At 45.1% G+C, this 19,165-nt stretch overlaps 2 protein-coding genes across 5 annotated transcripts; one reads left to right on the plus strand and one right to left on the minus strand.

Moving 5' to 3' along the window:
* Positions 1-26: 26 nt before the first annotated feature.
* On the plus strand, positions 27-14,321 carry mapk8ip1a (mitogen-activated protein kinase 8 interacting protein 1a). 3 transcript variants are annotated; one of them, XM_042109360.1, is made up of 13 exons: positions 27-1,608; positions 2,418-2,529; positions 4,182-4,565; positions 7,030-7,099; positions 7,422-7,633; positions 7,664-8,744; positions 9,461-9,536; positions 11,224-11,396; positions 11,616-11,719; positions 11,832-11,948; positions 12,449-12,519; positions 12,705-12,803; positions 12,958-14,321. In XM_042109360.1, the coding sequence occupies exons 1-13, from the start codon at positions 1,538-1,540 to the stop codon at positions 13,028-13,030; spliced, it is 2,643 nt and encodes an 880-aa protein (XP_041965294.1). In that variant the 5' UTR covers positions 27-1,537; the 3' UTR covers positions 13,031-14,321. The 3 variants fall into 3 exon arrangements, with proteins under 3 accessions (XP_041965294.1, XP_041965293.1, XP_041965292.1); XM_042109359.1 differs by having other exon boundaries at positions 27-1,396; positions 1,506-1,608; positions 7,422-8,744; XM_042109358.1 differs by having other exon boundaries at positions 7,422-8,744.
* Positions 14,200-18,542, minus strand: c11h11orf49 (chromosome 11 C11orf49 homolog). Of its 2 annotated transcripts, none has more exons than XM_042109364.1 (9): positions 18,348-18,542; positions 17,967-18,069; positions 17,316-17,446; positions 17,100-17,184; positions 16,878-16,963; positions 16,136-16,331; positions 15,826-15,935; positions 15,317-15,380; positions 14,200-15,006 (listed from the first exon to the last, which is right to left on the minus strand). In XM_042109364.1, the coding sequence occupies exons 1-9, from the start codon at positions 18,388-18,390 to the stop codon at positions 14,841-14,843; spliced, it is 984 nt and encodes a 327-aa protein (XP_041965298.1). In that variant the 5' UTR covers positions 18,391-18,542; the 3' UTR covers positions 14,200-14,840. The 2 variants fall into 2 exon arrangements, with proteins under 2 accessions (XP_041965298.1, XP_041965297.1); XM_042109363.1 differs by having other exon boundaries at positions 17,967-18,072.
* Between the last annotated feature and the right edge of the window lie 623 nt (positions 18,543-19,165).

Below are 19,165 nucleotides of genomic sequence, written 5' to 3' on the forward strand. Positions count from 1 at the left end.
CTTTAGGTACTGTGCTATACCACTAGATGGCAGAATTTAATCAGTTTCCTCATTTAGCAGAATGAAATGAGCAGCAAGCTTTTTGTTGGTTTCTGTGTTTATTTTGTGAATGCCATTGATGAAGGTGTATTTCTGTTTTCCTTGTCTCTTCTGTGTGTATTTGTATAATTGGTGCTTAACAATATAACCTCTTTAATTCATAGACAAATGCCATATGTTGATAATATAAGGGAATGCAAACAGCATCAGGATATGCTTCAAAAATTCTCATAGTGTATTAATAGTCTACAATATTACTGTGTGTTATAGACTACAATTGTAGATTAGAATGTGTTGGAGGACGATACGCTGCACTTTAGGTTTTTACCTTGTATTTAACACCTTATACTTGCCTCTAATTTCAACTGCCTGCATTTCATTGTTTCCTAATTCTGCCACACTTGACTGTTCCCATTCTAAAGCTGTTAATGACTTCAGGAAGGTGTGGTGTGCTTATCAGACTCCTAAAAGAATGGGCGCACTGCAGTGGTGCTCGGGATGCAGACCAGCTCTGTGTTTGTCTGCTACCCTGTCGCTCATGTCCAAAGCAGCTCTGTGGGGGACGGGTTCCTTTGGCTGCACGGGTGTGGAGAGCCCAGCAGGACCACTGACCTGATCAGCCCTGTGCATCTCAGCTGTGTCCTCAGATGCCCACCTCCCTGAGATTTATTTCCTCCTTTTCTCTTTAGCTCACACTCTCTTTGGCATACTTGCTGTTTAAGTGCATTCAGAAGACATTGAGCTGTGAATAAATGAAATAAATGTCCTCCATTTCCCCTTTTCTTTTTTTGGTCTAAATGACACCTACAGAAAATCATGTTCCCCCAGTCATCACTTGGCCTGAAGTGAAAGCTCAGTACTTGCAGCAGCAAATTAAAGGTTGAGAGGCCAGAAACAGAATCCTCCTGTTTCAGCAGAGGTACAGTGCTGCTGTTTATTTCCAGCCGGATCAGTGCTCATTGATCAGGGCCACAGCCTCCCTCTGTCGGCTGCTCTGCTCTGCTCTCCGCTGGGTTGGGCTGGGCCCCTCTCCCATGGTGGCGGCAACTTGAGCTGCATCGATTGGGCCTATCCATCATAGCGGTGGCAGGCTTTTAACGGGAGTGCCCTGTACAAAGCAGTCTCTCCCTCTCCCTCCCTCTCTGTGTTTCTCCCTCCCTCTCTCTCTCACCCCTCCTTCTGGTCCCTCCCTTCCGAGCTCGTTTCCCCCCCCCCGTCGGTGACTTTCCCAGGCACGAGGGAGCAGACAGGAGCGATGGAGAGAAGCCTGCTGCACACTCGCCTCTGAGCATCACCACCACCACCTCGTGCTGCTGGATGAACAGGCGTGCTCCGCTGGTCCACCCTGCGAGAGTGTGTATGTGTGTGTGTGCGCTTGTGTGAGAGAGTGTGCATGTGTCTGGGATGCTCCATGCTGAGGAGGGAGGGAAGTGCCCGCTAATTGCCCCTGGTCATTCGATCCCCAGCGCCCCGTGGTCTGCCGCCCGGCCCCAGCTAGATGGTGTTCAGCCTGGCCATGGAGTCCAACGAGGATGGCGAGAGCTGGGTGGAGGAGCAGTGGGAGAAATGGTACAGTAGACCTGTGCAGGCTCACCGCCGGCCTCACCTCAGCCCTGGCTTTACAACATCCATCTATTTACTACATAGAGCAGCTAGTGAAGCACTACATGGTGCTTATTTAGTATATATAGCACACTAGGTAGTGAATGAGTGGATGATTTGAATCACTACATGGTGCTTATTTAGTATATGTAGCACACTAGGTAGTAAATGAGTGGATGATTTGAATCACTACATGGTGGTTATTCAGTATATAGTACACAACGTAGTGAATGAGTGGATGTTTTGAACACAAGGTAATAGTGTTTACTTTGGTGCGGTGAATCTCATGTTTAGGTTAGCGAGATGGTAAACTTGCATGTCTTAAAGTGATGTCTTGAGTTGTGAAGTGTTTGTGTTAGGGTTGCTCTGTGTGTGTGTTGTGTTGTTTTCCATCTTGCAGGCAGGAGGGTTTCCTCCTCTTGCTCATAACATGCTGTCTGTGAGCTTTGCATTTCTAACGAGGCAATTAGTCAGAGCAGTAAGAGCCTTCAAGGTCTCCATCACATCGACTATTGTTTTTCTTCCTGTAAACAATACTGCAAAACTGTTGTATTAGACCAGTTTTCACATAGATTCACTATCTTTATAAACATGCTCTATTGCTTCATGTTTTCTTTTAAGAAAATAATAAGTTAAGTCATTGAATATAATTGCAAAACAAGTGCACGGTGTTATATTCTTTGGTGTATTTTGCCATGTGCCATTTGCTTCAGATCAAGTTGGAGTTCAGGGGCTGTTCAGAGGACCTGGTCTATCACTGTGTGTTCGTTCCTTAGGTTGACCCACGACATAAGTCTGGAGGAGTACGAGGATGACGACTTGTCCGAGGTCACAGAGATTGGTGATGAGCTTGCGCCCAGTCCTACCTACTGCACCGCGGATGTGAACGTATGTAAGAGGAGAACACTCCCGGGAGAGCCATGCAGAGCTCACACACTCGCACGCTTTAACTGACTGCATTTCAGTGGAATTGACGTGTTGGTATATCTTCACACAGTCAGTTTCTTGTCTACCCTAATAATGGTAAAGGTACAAAATGTGAGGTGCAGAAAAGACCCCCCCCCCCTAATGTGGGTCAAATGGGGATGACTTTATCTCAGGTTAATCTTTTGATGGCTGACATCCAATCTAAACAACTAGTCATCGTCGTGCACATCCACACACACTTCTCTATTACTCTCTCTCTCTCTACCACGTGCAATAATTGGTCCACTGGTAGCTGTCACATCTGTTCACAGTGATCCCAATTCACTCAAGGGGACGGGGAATCTTGTTAAAATACGTCATCGTTGATCACTCTATCTCTAGGACTCAAAGGACTAGAGCCACGCTGGGCTTATCCTAGAAGAAATCAGATCTGTTGCAGGTGTGTTTGTATCTGTTTCTCTCTGTCAGCCTGGGATTTTTGTTTTAGCGCGTGTGTTTGTCACCCCAGGGTGTGTGCTTGTCGGCTCTCACACAGAGAAAGCCCCCCCTCCCCCTCCCCTCTTTGTCGGCCCCCCCACCCCCCCCCGCCCCGCCCACCCCGCCTGTCGTCATGTTGTCACCTAGTAACGTGAGGGATGGAGTCCAGCAGCTCGGCTGGAGGCAGTCGGCAGGCACGAGCATGTGAAGGCTTCCAGAGCCCTCAGACTGACCAGAGCGTTTGGATCCTCATTACAGCGATGGATTAAGCCGAATTTCTTTACATACAATTTATTATGTACTGCATCTGCTGTAGATCCATTTTCATTATGTACTGCATCTTCTCTCCCAGACAGGTCTCCTTCTCTGTCCTCCATGTTTTATTCATATGTCTGAACACATCCAGAGGGGTGTGGGGGGCCAGGTTATTAGTCCAGCCGAGGTTATGGGAGGTGGGGCCGCCGTGTCCGAGCAGCGGAGCGGAGAGGAGAGCGCCCTGTTGATTTAGAGATGGCCAGAATGAGAGAGTAGGAGCAGACACAGCCGTGCTGTCAGTGGGCCAGAGCCATTATGAGATTACTGACAGACATGGGTGGCACACACACGCACGCACAGTACACAGACCACAGCCAAGCAGGTCAGTGGACAGAGACTCAGGGACCAGCTTTGGGTGTAATAGAGACCTTATCGGTCTTGTTGTTTTCCATGTCGAGTGGTGCATTTCCTGTTTTAATCTGAGTGTTTTTGAATGTAGTTCCTCAAAAAGGGAAGATATGGTTTGATGTTCTTATTCTTGTCAGTGAGAGGATGGCCCCTGACAGTGGCACAGATGTGTCTGGTTTATTTGTGCGGTGGTGCCGTTTATTGTTCTCTGATTGAATTAGAGTCACCGGCAGCAGAGGGAGAAGGAAGACGACCAGGCTGATGATGTCATGCCGGGCTGTGATTGGCTCGCTCGCTCTTGCTCTCCCCCACTGCTTCGCTCTCTCCTCTCTGCAGCCACCTCCCTCCCTCCCTCCTTCACACTCTGCCTCTCCCTCTCTCTTCCTCTCTCTCCCTCTCTCTCTCTCTCTCTCTCCCTCTCCCTCTCCCTCCCTCCCTCCTGACTCAAAACGCTGCCTGCCTGATCTTCCCAGGGTCACATGTCTGTGGCAGCCAATGGAGCGGCCAGGCTGGTGGAGAGGAGGAGGGGGGCAGTGGAGCTGCAGTCGGAGATGCTCCACTTGGACCTGATCGATGCAGAGGAGGGTGGGATCCAGGAAGACGACGAGCGGCAGCAGCAGGAGGAAGAGGAGCCGAGGAGGAGGAGGAGGACAACGACGACGACAACGACGCCGAGGAGGAAGGAGCCCGTCCATGCGGCCCGGCAGCCCACACGGCAACGGGAGGGGCCAGGGGGAGCCGCGCCGCCCGACCTCCGACAACCTCTGCTGAGGGAGCCAGCCCCCATCGCCATGGACACGTACCGGCCCAAAAGGCCCACCACCCTCAACCTCTTCCCCCAGGTGCCTCGCACTCAGGTGAGGGTTTGTGGAGGGGAGAGGAGGGCACAGCAGGCCTGCTCCCTTCCCCTTCGGCTGTTTACCTTTGCATCCATCTGTTGTGAGCAGCTCCGACAGGGAGGGGTGATGATGTGGATAGTGGGCAGAGAAGGTGTCTATGACAGCACCGAGCGGCAGCTCCACCAGCTTCACAGGCTAGGATTTCACCAGGCTCCATACATGATGTCTGTTTCCTGACCTCAATACATACTGAATATGGTTGAATGGGGAGAGTGTCGTGTCTAGCTCATGTGACTTGTACTGTGTCCTGCTGTTTCAGTTCTTTAAGGATGTCCTGTTTATAAATCCTCAGTGTTTCCCTATGCTACGAAAGGCTATGATGGTCTATTGTATCTTCATTACAGTATCCTGACAGGTTTAGAGTGATCAGTGGTGAATCTGCCAAGTACTGGGATCACCATTTTGTGGATTGTTCAGCATTGATTGTATTGTATTTAGAGGTATTAAATTAGGGCAACAAGCCAAGCTGTCCCTGCCCTGCCATAAAGGCCATCTGAGGCTTGTGTCTGCAGCCTGCTGCTGCCTTACCTGCATGATGACTATGAGGCCTTTTGTTATTGTGGAGCCCACAGGCAGTACTCTAAGTTAAGTGCACAGTGAGGAGAGTGCTGTCATTCCACGCCGTACGAAGGGGATGATTCAAATAATTGCCCCGTACAAAGGCCTCTGTGCCCAGGAGAAAACAGCTCGATCCAGTGCACACTGTAGGGTCTGGAGAGGAGACTTTTTCTCTCTTATTATAATCTATAGTGTGGGGTTTTTGCTGTCACGTGTCTTAACTTCTACTCAAGATAATGCAGCGCAAGTAAATGAGCTGCTAACTTCAAAGCAGCTATATCGAGTGCTTGATAGTCCCTCTGAATATATTATGGACATTAAAATGTAATCCTGACTATGACAGTGGGTGTAGATTTGAGGTGAGCTCTCTCACAAATTAATCTTGTTAAGAAGGAGATATCTCTAAAACATCTCTCAGAAGTATCCACACATTGATCAGTGAGGTTAGGGATCATTATAATGTAGGATTAAAGGACTTTCTATCAGCATTTGTGAACAATTCATCAGCGGCGCTAAATCCATACTTTCCTCTAACAGCAGAATGTAATGTGGGTCTTCCATGATGTTCTCTGGATCTAAGGTTCCACCCATGTTCTCTCCCATGTTCTGCCTGCTCTGGCATGGTTCCTTAGTGTTCAGCACATCCAGGTCAGCAGACCTGTTGTTGCTCCAGGCATGGAAGCAGGGCATCTCCAGTAATCCCTAATCCTGGCTGTGTCAGCTCCACTCGTGCCGGGAGGGTAGGGACGTGGGCGGGCAACCGGGCAGGCTCTCGTGGGCCTCTGCCACAGCCTGTCAGCTCAAAGGGCATGATGGGCATTAGAAGGTCGCTAATTCTCCCTCCCGCTCAATCTGGAGGGCGTTACATCTGAGGCAAACAAATTGACGTCCACAAGAGTGTTGTGGAAAGGGGAGGAATTGGGTGGTGCATTTGCATGTGAGCCTGCTGAAAGCCTGCCTGCAGTGGATTGGGTGCTTGTGTGAGCAGCTCTTAGTTTTTGTTTCCCCTCAGATGTCCCTAAACAATTTTTAAAATATTGAGCTTTTTGAAGTGTGATCCAGATAAAGTCTAGGCTGTGGCCAGATGCGCTCGGACACGTGTGGAATTACACCCTCAGTTTCCCCACCCTGTCACCATCCACGTCTCGATGACGGCGGAGTCCTGATGAGATGGCAACAGCTGTTATTAGACCCATGAGTCGTGAAAACCCGGCAGAGAGGGAAAGGCTCCCTCTCTCTTTCCCCCTCCCATTATCACGCTCTCTCTCTCTCTCTCTCTCTCTCTCTCTCTCTCTCTCTCTCTCTCTCTCTCTCTCTCTCTCTCCTAGACTCCCACTTAAGCTCTCCCTAGCTTTCTCTTTCGTTGTCTCTGACAGAAGCGTCTTCCTCTCTTCCTCTCTGTTTCTGTTTCTCTCTCTCCCTCTCTCTCCTACTCCCTCCCTCTCTCCGCTCTGACTTCCCAGAAGACTGTGACGTCAGCACTGCACCCTCTAGGCCTGAGTCACAGCTAGTGCAGACATTGATTGGAGCTGTTTGGCAGCAGATTGGCATCACTTTACTGCCTCCGCACGCCGTGTCTGCATTGTGCCACGCCATGTTACAGGGCAGAGAACCAGAAGGTCAAAGCCCTTTAGAAACACAGAGAAAATGTGAAAACATTTCAGTGCAGAAAATCACAAAATGTGCTTGTTTACTCTACATGTACTGTATGTGTGTAAGTCAGAAAAAGGAATTTGTGTGACAGACAAAAACGTTTATGTGCGTTTGGGCATAGTGTATTGGGCTCTGTATGTATGGCCATGCTTGAATGTATGTACTGTATGTATGTAAAAACATTTTCCGTTGCTTCCCCTATGCATCACAGGACACAATAAACAACAACTCCTTTGGGGACAAGGACAGAAGGAAGGAGAAAGGCAAAGAGAAGGCAACAGGTGAGCTGAACATGATCACTCTTGAGCACGCAACCCTGCAGATCCCTGCTGTTTAGGTTCTAAAGCCCCTTATCAGGCAAATTGTGCCGGGCTGCTCTTAATATTGCCACCTCATTTGGAGTTGCAGCTCTATTAGCAGGGGATTTTCACATTCATTCGCTGGGCTTTTTGTGTGAAATGCAGCATATGCAGCCTGGATATTGGCTCCATAATCCCTTCCCCTTGCAGCCTGTTGCCTAATAAATAATCTTGTTTGTGTGTGTGTGTGTGTGTGTGTGTGTGTGTGTGTGTGTGTGTGTGTGTGTGTGTGTGTGTGTAACAGGGGAACAGGGTAGCGATGGAGGCAAAGTGCAGAGGGTTGACCGGACTTGCTCCAAGCGCACCAGTGGCCCCACCTCCACGTCCTCTCTCAAGGCTGCCGGGGAATCCAAGCCTCAGAAGAAGCCCTCGACCACTCAGCACCAGAAACCCTCCACAGCCAAGTCCAACGCAGCAAAGTCCAGCACTGGGAAGTCCAGCACTGGGAAGTCCGGCACTGGGAAGTCCGGCGCAGGGAAGTCCGGTGCAGTGAAGTCCGGAGCAGGGAAGTCCAACACCACCACCACTACCACTGCCCAGCCAGCCATGAGGGAGACGACCGGGGAGCCCATCCAGGAGCAGGTGAACAGCTGTCGAGCCTCGGTGGCCAGTGCGGAGGGCAGCGTAGAGAAGGCCCACTACAACAAGGTCAACGGCAGCCGGGAGACGGTGCGCTACCCGACACAGAATGGGGAACGCATATGCAGGGAGCAGGAGCGCTACCCACGCTACTTTGGCGGTGTGGAAATGAACTTTGCTGATGGAGATGACCAGCCAGAGCAAGAGGAGGAGGAGGAAGAGGAGGTGATCAGGCGGCAACGCAACGGCGATAGCAGCAGCAGCGGGCGCCAGTCCCTATCACAGAGCAGCGACAGCAGCAACCGCATGTCCCTGAGCTCGGACAGTGAGGCCCCGCCACCGTGTCCACAGCACCACCACCCGCACCACCAAAACCACGTCCAGAAAAAGGCCTCCATCAGCGAGGAGGACGAGGATGATGACGGGGTCTACCCCCCCACGCCGCCCCGCCGGACAGTCAGCCTCAGTGAGGCCGTGGGCAGGGAAACGGCCTGGAGAACGATAGCGGAGGTGGACGAGGAGGAGGAGGACGACGTGGTAGTGGCTGCGGTGGCTGCTGGGGCCGGAGGGGCATCAGTGACCGCAGTTGCAGGAGCAGGAGCAGCAGCAGCGACAGCAGCAGTGGAGGCGGAGGGGAAGCCTGCGGCCGCAGAGCCGGCGGTCAGCAGCTCGGACGCCAGCGGCCTGTCTTACGACTCCGTCAAGTACACGCTGGTGGTGGACGAGCATGCGCAGCTGGAGCTGGTCAGCCTCAAGCAGTGCTACAAGGTCTACCAGGACAGCGACAGCGACGACAACACCGTCTACGAGTCGGCGCTGGAGGAGGAGGAGGAGGAGGAGGGGGGCAGGGAGAGGCCGCAGAGGCGCTTAAAGAGAGAGCAGTCCTCAGGCCTCTCCATGGCCACCACCACCGACTCCAGCTCGGACGCTCCGCGCTCCCGCAAGTTCCGCAACGTGTTTGTCAACAGGCGTGGCTCTCGCTTGTCAGGTCAGTGGCTTAGGCATCTAGCCATCCAGTACTCCTACATCAGAGAAAACAAACAATAAAAAAACAACAAAATAATAAAAAAAATGGGTTATTCTGTACATTTAGTTCATAACTCATTGTTACTTTTCATTCAAGTGGTACCATTAATGATTCAAATCAATTGGCTTAGTCCATAGGTGAGGCATTGATGTGGTCAGATCCCTTGCCAGATCCTGAAAATTGCAACCTTTGTTACATAATCCATGTTTCACTGGATGTAAATTCAAGGCTGTTTAATTGCAGTTACTTTGTAAATGGACTCCTAATACTGATAATGTGGACACATAATACTGGTAATGTGACTTTGGTACAGTGTTTTGGTTTTCTGAGACTATCACTGAATGGTAATTTTCAGTGCTGCTAAAATAAGAAATATAAAGAGTAAGCATATCAATACATGAGAAAGCTCTGTACTGGGAAAGTGCAAGGACATCAGAGAGGAGAAAATGGCAGCGGCCCAGGAACGGAGCCATGTGGCAGAGCTAACACAATGCTAACACAATGGCAGCTTTCTTAAGAACTCCCCTCATTCCCTGGAGCATCAACTAATGTTGGCACCCTCAAAGCGAATTGAGAAGAACTTAACCCAACCAGCATGCTTGCTATAGGAGTAAGGAAGTATTGTTAAGGAAATGTGAGCTGAACTCAAAGAGCCTGTGCTGATGTGTTGGTTCCAGGTGCGGAGACGTTTGGTTTGTTCTCCTGTGTCATTGCTGGGGAGGAGCGGGAGCAGAGCCACAGAGCAGTGTTCAGGTAGGATCAGTCAGCACTCACGACACCATACTATATCATAGAACATTTTGTGTACACGGCTCTATCTGGAATATATGTAGCCTATACTTACGTATTGTATGTTCCCATATTTCTTTCTGTATACATGTTGTATGTGCAATGTATATTGTACACGTGTGTGTCTAATCTGTATGTCTCTTTCCATCTACCTGCCTGTCTGTCTCTCTGTCTGTATGCTTGCCTGTCTCTCTCTCTGTCTGTCTGCCTGTCTGTCTCTCTGTCTGTCTGTCTACCTGCCTGTCTGTCACTCTGTCTGTCTGTCTGTCTACCTGCCTGTCTGTCACTCTGTCTGTCTGTCTGCCTGCCTGCCTGTCTGTCTGGCCTTCTGGCTGCGTGTTTGTTTGTCTATCAGTGCTGACTATAAGTAATTCACGCTTACATAAAATGTACACAATATTGATTTAGTGCCTCACTTTATGATTGATTACAGTGTTTCTAGGTTTTAGTGTTTTAGCTAAACAGCTTTTTCTGCTTAGGGTTAATTTTGGTTAGTTACAAATAGTATTACAGCAGTTTTTACTTTACAGTTTTTCTCAGTTGCTTTGGTGCTTTTCTCACATCACTATAACATTTGCACAGCAGTTAGCGCATTTCTCAAAACAATTAGTGCAAACTGCAAAGCCTAGTGGATAACCTGCAAAAGCACGTCACTTGCTCAAAATGGATAGTCCATTCCTCAAAAGCAAGTATTTATGTCAATGAAACTGTCAGTGTCATCAAAATAAGAAGTCTTGACACCATTGTTTATGAACAAGATAGTCAAATGGCTTTGTCATGTTTTCATTATGGCATTCTCTCAGTGTTTTCCCATGCAAAAAAAGGTCAGAACTCGGTGACACTACCTGAACATGCTCAAGACAGCACTATACAGTACTTGTACAGCCATTAGAAAACTACAGTAAAGTTAGAAATTGCTGTAGTTAGGAGAGTAAGTGAGTACAAGACACTGAATATATGTTTCACATTTTTACTGTGCTCTTTGCAATTATACAGCATTGGGACAGAATTTAATAACTAGTTCACCAATTTTGTATGTAACTCAAGCAATGAAATGAAGACTAGTTTTATTGGGAACAACTATTCAGCATCCATAAGTATAGTTAATTTTGACTGACATGACAAAGCAACTGATACATGTCCAAAAGCATTTGCAATTCGTTCAGAGGAAGGAGAAATTGATACTATGATGTGCACAAATGACACATCATAGTAGCAATGTGGAGGTTGAACTAATAGTTATGAGAATTTTCACTCTGATCTGAGAAAAGCACCAAAGCGACTGAGAAAAACTGTAACACGTTTTCAGGTTCTTAAATTGTGTGCCTAGCGTTCCATTCTTATGTGGTATGCAGGATCAAATGTTTTCATTCTGTTACTAAACCATGAGGGTAAACTGCCTGTGAGTGACACATGCTTGTAAAGGTTGTGTTGAATTGTGTATGTAAATCAAATCCAAAAGATGTGGCCGGTATCCAATTGGAATATACAAATGTTGTGTAGTCATTGATGAATCATGTGGGTAGCGTACCCCCAGGAGCCACCTGCTTTATGGGCATGGGTTTGTGGGCATGGGTTTATGGGCATGGGTTTATGGGCGCGGATGTAGCTGGGCTGTGGCGCTGAGGTCTGTGTGTGCTGGCCCGGGCAGGTTTGTCCCGCGTCACGAGGACGAGCTGGAGCTGGAGGCCGATGATCCACTCCTGCTGGAGGCCGAGTCGGAGGACCTGTGGTGCGAGGCCTACAACATGCGCACCGGCGCCCGCGGCATATTCCCCGCCTTCTATGCGGTCAAGGTTGCTAAGGAAACCGTGCAAGCCAAAGGTTCAGGACCATTTGACTTTCAAAGTGAATTCATGGCATTTTAAACCCAATAAATGGTGATATATAGTGGTCAGATAGTAAATAGGCAAAAGCCACTTTATGAAGTTCGAGTTCTCTTTTTCTCTTTGTATGGATTTAATGACAATTTTCATTGTTACATTGAAGTTTAATTCAATTACATTTTAATTCTTTGTAACTGTTTTTTTGTCTTTAAATCAGAGGAGAAAAGTGACTGGGTGGATACCTTCTGGGTGAAATTCCTTGGCTCTGTTCAGGTGCCATATCATAAAGGAAATGATGTTCTTTGTGCAGCTATGCATAAGGTATACATCATGCTAAAGCTCTTTTTCAATATTCACATTGAAAATATCCTGTTTTTGGAACATTACAATCATGATAATAACCATGATTTGTGTAACTATCACATGTGAACAGATTGCTACAAACAGAAGATTGCAAATGCAATTCAGTCCTCCTTCAATGTGCGTAGTGGAGATCAACATGAGGGGCGTGAAGATCATTGTTCAAGACGACTGCCGGACTGCTGACAGAGTATGTTGAATTCTCCCTCACTGTTGTGCACGTGGCCTGGCGTTAGTGTGCGCCGGACCTTGTAGTAATCTCACAATAGCAGCCCAAATCAATCCCAGTGTTTTTAATCAGATTTCTGTGCAGCCTTACACAATATGGCCAATGTCTTGGAAAGCAGGCAGCCTTTCTTAATGAAACACACTTAATGTGTCCTTTTAACGGGGCCTCCTGAGGTCAGTGTTGCCGCCAGGAGGACAGTGTGCAGCACTGTACCATTTATTGGCAGTAATCCTCTTGTATAACCAACTTCCTTAAGATTTGCTGGAGTTATAGCACAACTCGTGATGTTTGAGGGTCCCTTGTCCTCTGTTCAGAGAGAAAACCTGTCCTCAGCGGCTAGTCTCAGACCACAGACATCCTAAGCCAGTCTGCGCCTCCTTGCTCTGAGTTGCCCTCAACGTCACACCGATTTAGGGAAAGGCTGAAGAAAAACACTAAGCGCATGTGTTCTTTCTTCACAGGGCGATAAGTGTTGTCATTTCTTCCAGCTGAAGAACATTTCATTTTGTGGATGCCATCCAAAAAACAAAAAGTAAGTCAAAGAAAGTTTTGCCTCAAGCAAGCACACAGTTGTTTACAGTGACAAGTTAGCAACAGTTCAGTGATTTTTAAAAGTGTCCTTAAAATCTTTTTTTTAAAGTATCTTTCAAAGTGTCCTCTCTCACACAGTGTTGTGGTCATGATTTCAGATTGACCGAATCTGTGTTTTCTTTGTAGGTATTTCGGGTTGATTACCAAACACCCAGCCTATCAGAGGTTTGCCTGTCATGTCTTCTTCTCAGAGGAGTCTACCACAGCCCTAGCCACGTCTGTGGGGTGAGTCTGTCACATCTCCACTCCTGCTGCTCTTTCCAGCAAGAACAATAGCAATATTATTAACACTTTAGGAAATACTGTTTATAAGAATGGTCCCCCATATTAGTTCTGTCGATAACTATAATGATACAACTAATCTGTTTATCTTTAACAGGAAAGCATTCCAGCAGTACTACAAAGAACACATGGCGTACTCTTGTCCAACAGAAGATATCTTCCTTGAATAACACTGCACCTACTTAATGTTTTGCATCACGATAGATCATTTATAAAGTGTTGCATGATGGATAATAGAAACCCATTTAATGGTTGTTTTTACTTTGGGGTCTGGTGTAGACAAACATATAGGTTCACATCCATCTTAAGTGTCATGACATCGGCTTCCGTACTACTGGAATTGCCATTTCTAACTGAGTCTACCTACCTACCAGCTTTATGGAAAGACCCATATCTTTATATTGCTATATTCCAGGTCTGACGTTGAGAGAACTTGAGAGGCAATGTTGTATAAAACATGAACAAGCAGGTTATAATGTGCAGTTCCTATTTATGGACTTAAAGCACAAGATGACACGGACCTCTCTCAGAGCTAGACCAGACTTCCAGGAGCCACCTGCTCCAGCCACCCACACATGTAATTCATTGTATCTCACAGCATAGATGGTCTTGAGATCAGTGCAAAACACATCTCCACGTCTGTTTGTAAGGCTAAGTGTTTGTCGGCACAAGCAGTGTAACACAGCCAAAAGTAAACTGGGTCTCTCTCTCTCTCTCTCTCTCTCACTGAATGTTGACGTCCCGTTGTGTTTTCTTCCTCGGCTCACGGCAGTTACCATGGAGCTGCTGTTCAAAGAGAGTGCTAGTTTTGCCTCACTGTTAAGAGTGGGGCCTCATCGGACTCCCTGACTGCTACTATACTCCAAGCTCTTGTGTAGCCTATTAATACCAAATATATTGAATTTATTCAACTGCTCAAAAACTATTATTAAAGAAATGTTAAGTTGCTAAAATTAAATGGTGAGGAGTTGAAGGTTGAACAAACTGAACGATGATTAGGGTCAGATAACTTCAAATGAATACATGGAAGCTGAATTGAACTGATGTGTTTGGTGTCATATGCTCATCAGCTACATCTCTGGCATTGTGTGTATATAAATATTTCATCTGAATCTTGACAAAACCAGTGGATGTGATTGGAGAGAGATGTGTGAATAAGCCTAATGCTGAATGTCCAGTTTTAATGTGACTGTGTCTCTTTCAGTGAAGCAGAATTCTGAACAATTGCAGATTATATTAATTATTTAATACTACGTTCAAAAAGACCAAACATTATCAGCCTTGTGTCTGTGGGTGGTAGAAGTGAGGCCATGCGTGTCTTCATATCAATCATGCAAAATCACAGATTGTGCCTATTTTATTTTATTTTTGGTTGTGATTATACATTGTATATTGTCTTTTTTATTTTGAATGATTCTGTGAGCACTGTGGAACTCCTATTAAATGCTATTTGTAAAAGAATAGTAGTTTATTTGTTTTGTAACAAAATCAGATGTTTTCAAGGTTAATGAAGTTAAGCTTGTGGAAATCTGAAAGGTCATCTCAGGTACATCAGTTGTTTAGTTTTAATCAGGTAAACTCTATCTAGCTCAATTAAACAAGCAGTATAAGCTAAGTTACTGAAAACAAGGAGTCAGGTGGTAAGTATTATTCTTTTCAATGCAATGATATTCCAGTGGTGATGTAATCATACAATAAATAGTTACGATAACAGAATAAATAGTTAACTCTCATAAAATTAAAAATAAAAATAGAACTTTGCACAGTACAATATGCAATACACATAATAATTTCTGGAATGCAATGAGTAGGACGATTAGCTCAAATTCTAGGTAGACATTCTGGCTTGTTCTCCAAAAGCTGAGCTCTCTCATGCCATTTGCAGAATATCATATTGCGTCTACGGATATGAATGCGGAGATCTGCTGTGGGATTGGTGTGGTCGTGTGTCTGTGTAACAGGGACATGCGGAGTGGGGCACTAGTTCTCGGAGGAATCGGTCTCCTCTGTCGAGCCGTCACTCTCCATCTCGATCCTCTTGCGGTGGTGGAGGGATTTGCGCGGTGAGGCCTTCTTGGGCAGCTCCTTGAGGCCAGTGGCGCTGCCGCTGCTGTTGGAGGTGGGGCTGATGGAGATCTGGGCGATGCTGGAGGCAGGAAGGAGACATGTGTAGGCAGCACATGAGAGTGCATTTATTTCACCTCACCACACTAATCTAAATGAGTTATCTACACAATTCCACAGCCAAGCTTTCAGTTGCAACAAAGCACAATTACTATCCCCCAGCACTCCATTGCCCTAAAGGGTTCTCAAATGTGGGCTATAATTACCTGTGACATGTGAAGCACCATTTGAATCAAAACTCTTATTTAATTTTTATAACATTTGAATAAATACAGTGGATAAATGATCGAGATTTTTTTATTGCAAGAACATGTGTGTTTGGGTTCACTCACAGTCTCTCCAACTCTCGGTCCATCTCTGGGTCCAACAGAAGTTCAGACTTATTTGGTAAGGCTCCTTTAAAAAGTAAATGTATGGTTGCCTTTACTTGTCAGTTGATACACTTCTGCAGATCACCTCTTGTAATAATGCAAGTACCCATGTATAACTAAAACACCCAAAATTGTATGTTACATGTAGATAGAAAAGGATCTTTTTAATATAACTGCTGACTCGTTAGCCAATGATTAAAGCTGCAAATCTTTTGCTGCAAAGTATGAACATAACTTTGATACAATATAGAGGGAATGCACCGACAGCAGTCTGTAGAAAGAGATCTCCAAATTCCTGTAGCATAGCAGCTTTTCCATTTTTATTTCGGAAGGGGGGGGGGGGTGCGGAAACAACGTAATGTTAAGGTAAAAAAGCTCTTAAGGGTGCCTTTAATACAATAACTCTGGCCTTCTAAATAGGGCAGTGACCAAAAGTATGATTTATTGCTTGCACAGTGTGCCACTCTTACCAATATCCTGATTGATAGTTTCACTTTTTGCCATGGCCATCAGGAAGCCGTAGAAAGACACCCGCTGAGAATTCTCCAGTATCTCTCGGACTGCCGAGGGGGAGGGGTGACTGGAAAACAAAAACTAGATCAATAATCTAATCACACATAATAAGCATTTGTGTCCGAAGCATTGTTTGTCCAAAGAGGCACAAACATGCTGAGGGAATACTAAATCAACTGTGCGTACTAAAGCTCACTATAGACTGAATGACTAATACAATTTGTATCCAACACCATTATTCAGCACTGCTGTATGACTTTGTCTCACCTGTGCTTAAACCTCTCACACAGGGCCTCAATGCATTCTGCAAAGATGGCCGAGTCCACCGCCTCCTGAACCTCCAGCTCATCTTCAGCCAGGCTGCTCAGCTGCTCCACTGAAGATGAAGTGGGGACGATCACAGTGTTGGGACTTTTCCCCGAAAGAAGGTCCTGATAAATCACCGACACACTGTCAAGGAACTCTGAGAGAAAGAGAGAGAGAGAGAGAGAGCGAGAGAGAGAGAGAAATAGAAGCAGAGCAGAGTGTTTAAAGAGTGCCTGCTCAGAAGTCAGAACAGCCTGTTTGTTCATGGGCCTGGTGATCTCATCCCTTTGTCTAGTCTCATGAGTGAGTGAGTCCCTTGGGGACACAAGCAGAGGAAATCTTTCAGCTGAAGCTTCTAAAAATATGTGCGCAATGCCACATGCATGGAGGTTAAGATCATTCCAACTCTACTTCAAAACAACTATTTTACTCCATTTGATGATTTAGTATTGCACAGGTTTCGTTCTGTGTGATGCTTCCCAGGCATTTCTGGGTTGAGTATAATTAAACTGCAAATTCTATCTACACTTCCGCATTGAGACTAGTCTTACCTGGTCTCTAGCCTTACTAGCCCCATTAATACAAAGGATTGAAGCCAATTCATGTTTACATAATATTCACATTCAGCATATTACAATGGTGTAACAAATGACATGTAAATGGAGGTATATGAAATATGATATATTCAAATTAAGTGTCATACCCTCAAAGTAAAATTTAATTTGGAAAGAATACAAGAAGTCTGAGAAGGACATCGGACTGTCCACTGCATCATCAATCAGCACAATCCTGCAGAAGAACATGTTTTGTTAAATGATAACATGGTTGCAATCAAAAGACTGTGATAAACAGAGATCAAGAGGGGAAAAAATCCTATAATGGACAGCATCCTTAAAAAACACTATTAAATGATCTTGTCTCTAACCTGGCTGTGTTTTGTACCATCTCTGTTGGAAAGTCAGGACATAAAAGTTGCAGGAGTGAGATGTACTCCATTGCTGCCAATAGGTCTGCCAAGCAAAACAAAGACAAGCATGGCTTAATTGTAATTTAACATAGATAGATAGATAGATAGATAGATATATTAAACACATATTGGGTCTGTCTTCTCACAGGTACATGTTTTACAGACATAGCCTACCTCCATTTTTTCCGATTTGTCTGAAAGATCTCCAGAATATCCTAATGAAAGACGCACGGTTGTGTGGGGTTGCTTTTATGTAGTTGAACTCTCTGAAAAGGACATGGTTGCCATTCTTCACGCTGTTAAAACTGTAGACCAAAAGACAAGCCATTTTCAGACAGTTCAAAAATGGCAGTTTTCAGCATATCTGGTATTTGCACCGTGCAAGAATAGGCCTACTTGTTCTGCATGTTCATTTAGCGCCCAACCTTGTACCCAGACACAAGTCTGGTCACTTTTTTTATTTAGACTATTTTGTACTTTTAAATTAACAGTGAAAGAATGCCAACAAGTGCTATGTATGCTATGGTAACCATGTTGGGAGAAAGAAATGTGCAGTCATCAAAACAAAATGTTTAACTTTACACATTTTTGCTTACTATACAATTCCACGTGTTATTTCTATTTCACAGTCTTCCAGTCCATATGTTTTCTAATGTAAAAAATAGTCAACAGAAATAAAGTAACAACATAAAGAAAAATACATAAATGTGTGTGTGTGTGCGTGCGTGTGTGTGTGTGTGTGTGTGTGTGTGTGTGTGTGTGTGTGTTTGTTTGTTTTAGCACAAAGCAACACAGCTATGTCAGGAGTTGCACATCATAACTTACTATTCAGCAAAATAACGTCCAACTCCAAACTGAGTGTATTCCTCCTTATGTTCAAGAAGTTGTGTAACCGCATCATTCAGATAGAGGAGAACATTCGTCTCAGCTGCTGGTGAATAAAAACAGTCCAAAACAGCGACGTTCATCAACGACACTTATATCTGCATCCAGTTGTGCACTGGATATTCAATAAGAACTGCATACTCAACAGCACTATAGGCTACTGCACATCATGAACAGCTGTGCATTTATCACCAACGTTGACCAATTGACATGAGATTGAAGAAACCATAAAGCAATATAAACTAACGCCAAGACCTCCAGCTGGATGCATAGCCTATTCCATTCCATTCCTAACGTAGTAGTAGGCTAGGCTAAACTCACCCAGATAGTCATCAACTGAGAGTGCGAACCGATCAGAATTCATTTCGCGGTGGATGACAAAAAATGTGTTCCAGTCTGTGGAAAGCCTGACATTTAATATTGGATCTATGTCAAACTCTGGTAAACGTATCGAGGATTTATCCACATCTGCCGTTTCTTGGGCAACCACAACAAAATGGCAGTGCACATACAAAAAGGGCACCCACTGAAACAAGAAATAAACTATATGTTCCCAGGTATAAAAAAAACAAAACAAAAAACAGTGTGACTTTCTAAATTATGATGGCGTGTCACCACAATTAATTATTTTACAGTCTATGTGTAATTAACAGGGTCAATCATTGTGATTATTAGTTATTGTGACTATTATTATTTATCAGATTGGCTTAAAGTGGGCTTTCTTCATAAAACTAGGCTCTGTAAAGTTGTCTATCATTTCATACAAAAAGGTGATTTGGTGTGACTTTTTTCTTCAGCCAAGTGTCCATTTTCCTTTTATTCAAACTCCGCAAGTGTCCTTTCTCTTATTTAAATGAATTTTCAAAAAGATTATGAAATTCTATCGTTCATTCACAAATTAATAGGCCTATTTTGAATGTAGTGTTTTATGCTGGTTTTGTAAATCAATGTTTAAATTATAAGCATTTCTTGATGGATTATGTCATTGTCATTTGATGTATATAATTTCTCTTTTTATTACCATTTACAAATTAATAAAATCTTGTATTACCCTTTCCATACTCCCACGGGGTGATTAGGCTAATAGCTATGCTCATGTTACTTATGATCTCTTTTCAGGCGCTTCGTGTCCACATTAC

Source organism: Alosa sapidissima, chromosome 11 (assembly GCF_018492685.1).
Source record: "Alosa sapidissima isolate fAloSap1 chromosome 11, fAloSap1.pri, whole genome shotgun sequence".
NCBI lineage: Eukaryota > Metazoa > Chordata > Actinopteri > Clupeiformes > Clupeidae > Alosa > Alosa sapidissima.